This window comes from Bipolaris zeicola (genome assembly GCF_000523435.1).
Source record: "Bipolaris zeicola 26-R-13 unplaced genomic scaffold scaffold_717, whole genome shotgun sequence".
Lineage (NCBI taxonomy): Eukaryota > Fungi > Ascomycota > Dothideomycetes > Pleosporales > Pleosporaceae > Bipolaris > Bipolaris zeicola.
In genome coordinates this window covers 1-1737 of record NW_006912766.1, presented here as the reverse complement: position 1 = coordinate 1737, position 1737 = coordinate 1, and the positions used below count along the sequence as shown (strand labels likewise).

At 29.3% G+C, this 1737-nt stretch overlaps 1 protein-coding gene across 1 annotated transcript; it reads left to right on the top strand.

Annotated features, from left to right (window-relative positions):
* Positions 1-748: 748 nt before the first annotated feature.
* COCCADRAFT_69138 (uncharacterized protein) lies at positions 749-1054 on the top strand (the record flags this gene model as incomplete). Its single annotated transcript, XM_007720855.1, has 1 exon — positions 749-1054. A coding segment is annotated over one exon (306 nt), but the record flags the coding sequence as incomplete, so codon positions are not given.
* Between the last annotated feature and the right edge of the window lie 683 nt (positions 1055-1737).

Genomic DNA, 1737 nt, shown 5'->3' with positions numbered 1-1737 from the left:
GCCGGGAAACCGGTTCTAGGATAAAATAAACTAAATAGCATTTACTATTTATAAATAACCCTAGATTAAAGTTACTACAACGGCCTGACCTTACTAGGTTAAGTTGTAATACGGATTAAAAAAAATAAAGAAGAGTATTAAAATATGAACCTTTTTTTTATTATTATTTAAACTGTTCCAACAAGTGTTTTCATGAAAACTCTATCCTCTAAAAATAAAATACGACTACAAAAACTTAGAATTTACAAATAGAACTAGTTTAATAGGTTTTAATACGCGTCCAAATGTTAATTTATTCAACAAGAAATGTTCGGGTAAATTAAATTGTTTATTTAGATTTGAATCAGGATTAACTCCATCTAATAAAGATTATCGTCCTAATACTATAGCTTTAGAACATATAAACAAGGGTGATCCTATAACTAGCCAAGTTATTAATAGTGTGTTGCTTAATCAAAAGGTCTCTATAACTCAACAAGAGTTAGATGAGCTTTTATCTCTTCCTAAGGTTAATTTTGACTTACCTCTTACAGATCAAACATACCCTGCTTTATTGGGATTAATTGGAAAACCAGGTTCTAAGCGTAGTAAAGCAGGAATATATGTTTTTTCTCACAAGTATTCAGATAAAAATTATGTAGGATCAAGTAACGATTTAGCAAGAAGATTCAAGCAATACTTTGAAAAGAATGCGCTATTTTCTAACAAAGATACAGGAATGTTGTTACCTATGTTAGAAAAGGAAAACTTAAAAGCGTTTACTTTAGAAGTAACAGTTATACCTTCTTCTTTTTCTAATTATGCTCATTGTTTCTTAGAACAATATTTCTTATTAGATAAAAGATTTAATCTTAATACTCACAAGATAGTAAATTTCAGAGTTAATCAAGGATTTAAAATTTATTTATACGATAAGGATTGCAAAACTTTATATTATTCTAGTAATTCATTAAATGCTTTTTGTGCTGACCTGGGTATACACCACTCTTCTTATAAAAAACACGTAGCTAATAATGAACCTTATTTAGGCTATTTCCGTATATCTAATTACCTTATTCCAGAGGCAGTACCTGCAGATTTAACGGAAGTCCAGGTACGTGAATTTATAAATAAACAAAGAAAGGATAGTTTAAATAAATTACATATATCTTATGGTAGTGTAGTAGAGGTATTAGATATAGATACAAACACTATTACAACAATAGATTCAGTAGCAAAAGCAGCATCTAAATTTGGTGTTAGCAGATCTACAATAAGAAGTTATATATCTAGCGAAAAACCTTACAAAAATCGTTACATATTTAAGTTTATTACCTCGTAGAGTGATGGTGACGATTTTAGGTCGAAGTTGTAGAACGACCCAGGTAGATTAAATCAATTCTCTGTTTTAATTAACAGATTAGGAACATTCTATGGTCAATGTTCAGAAATTTGTGGTATCTTACACAGTTCTATGCCTATCGTTGTAGAATCTGTATCTCTAGAGAAATTCTTATCTTGATTACAAGAACAATAGTAGGATAAAACCTATCTAAGAACTCTCTACAGCTTTTTATAAAATAATGGTTATTTTACCGTTAACTTGTTATGAAAGGTAACACCTTTACCACATAGTATAACAAATCCCAGTAAATAAGTTTATAGTAACTGGAAAATTGCAAAGTAGATTTATATTTCTAGTGCAATGAAGGGAGAAGATAAACTAAATGTTTAATAAAGCCCCACCCCAAAAAAAAA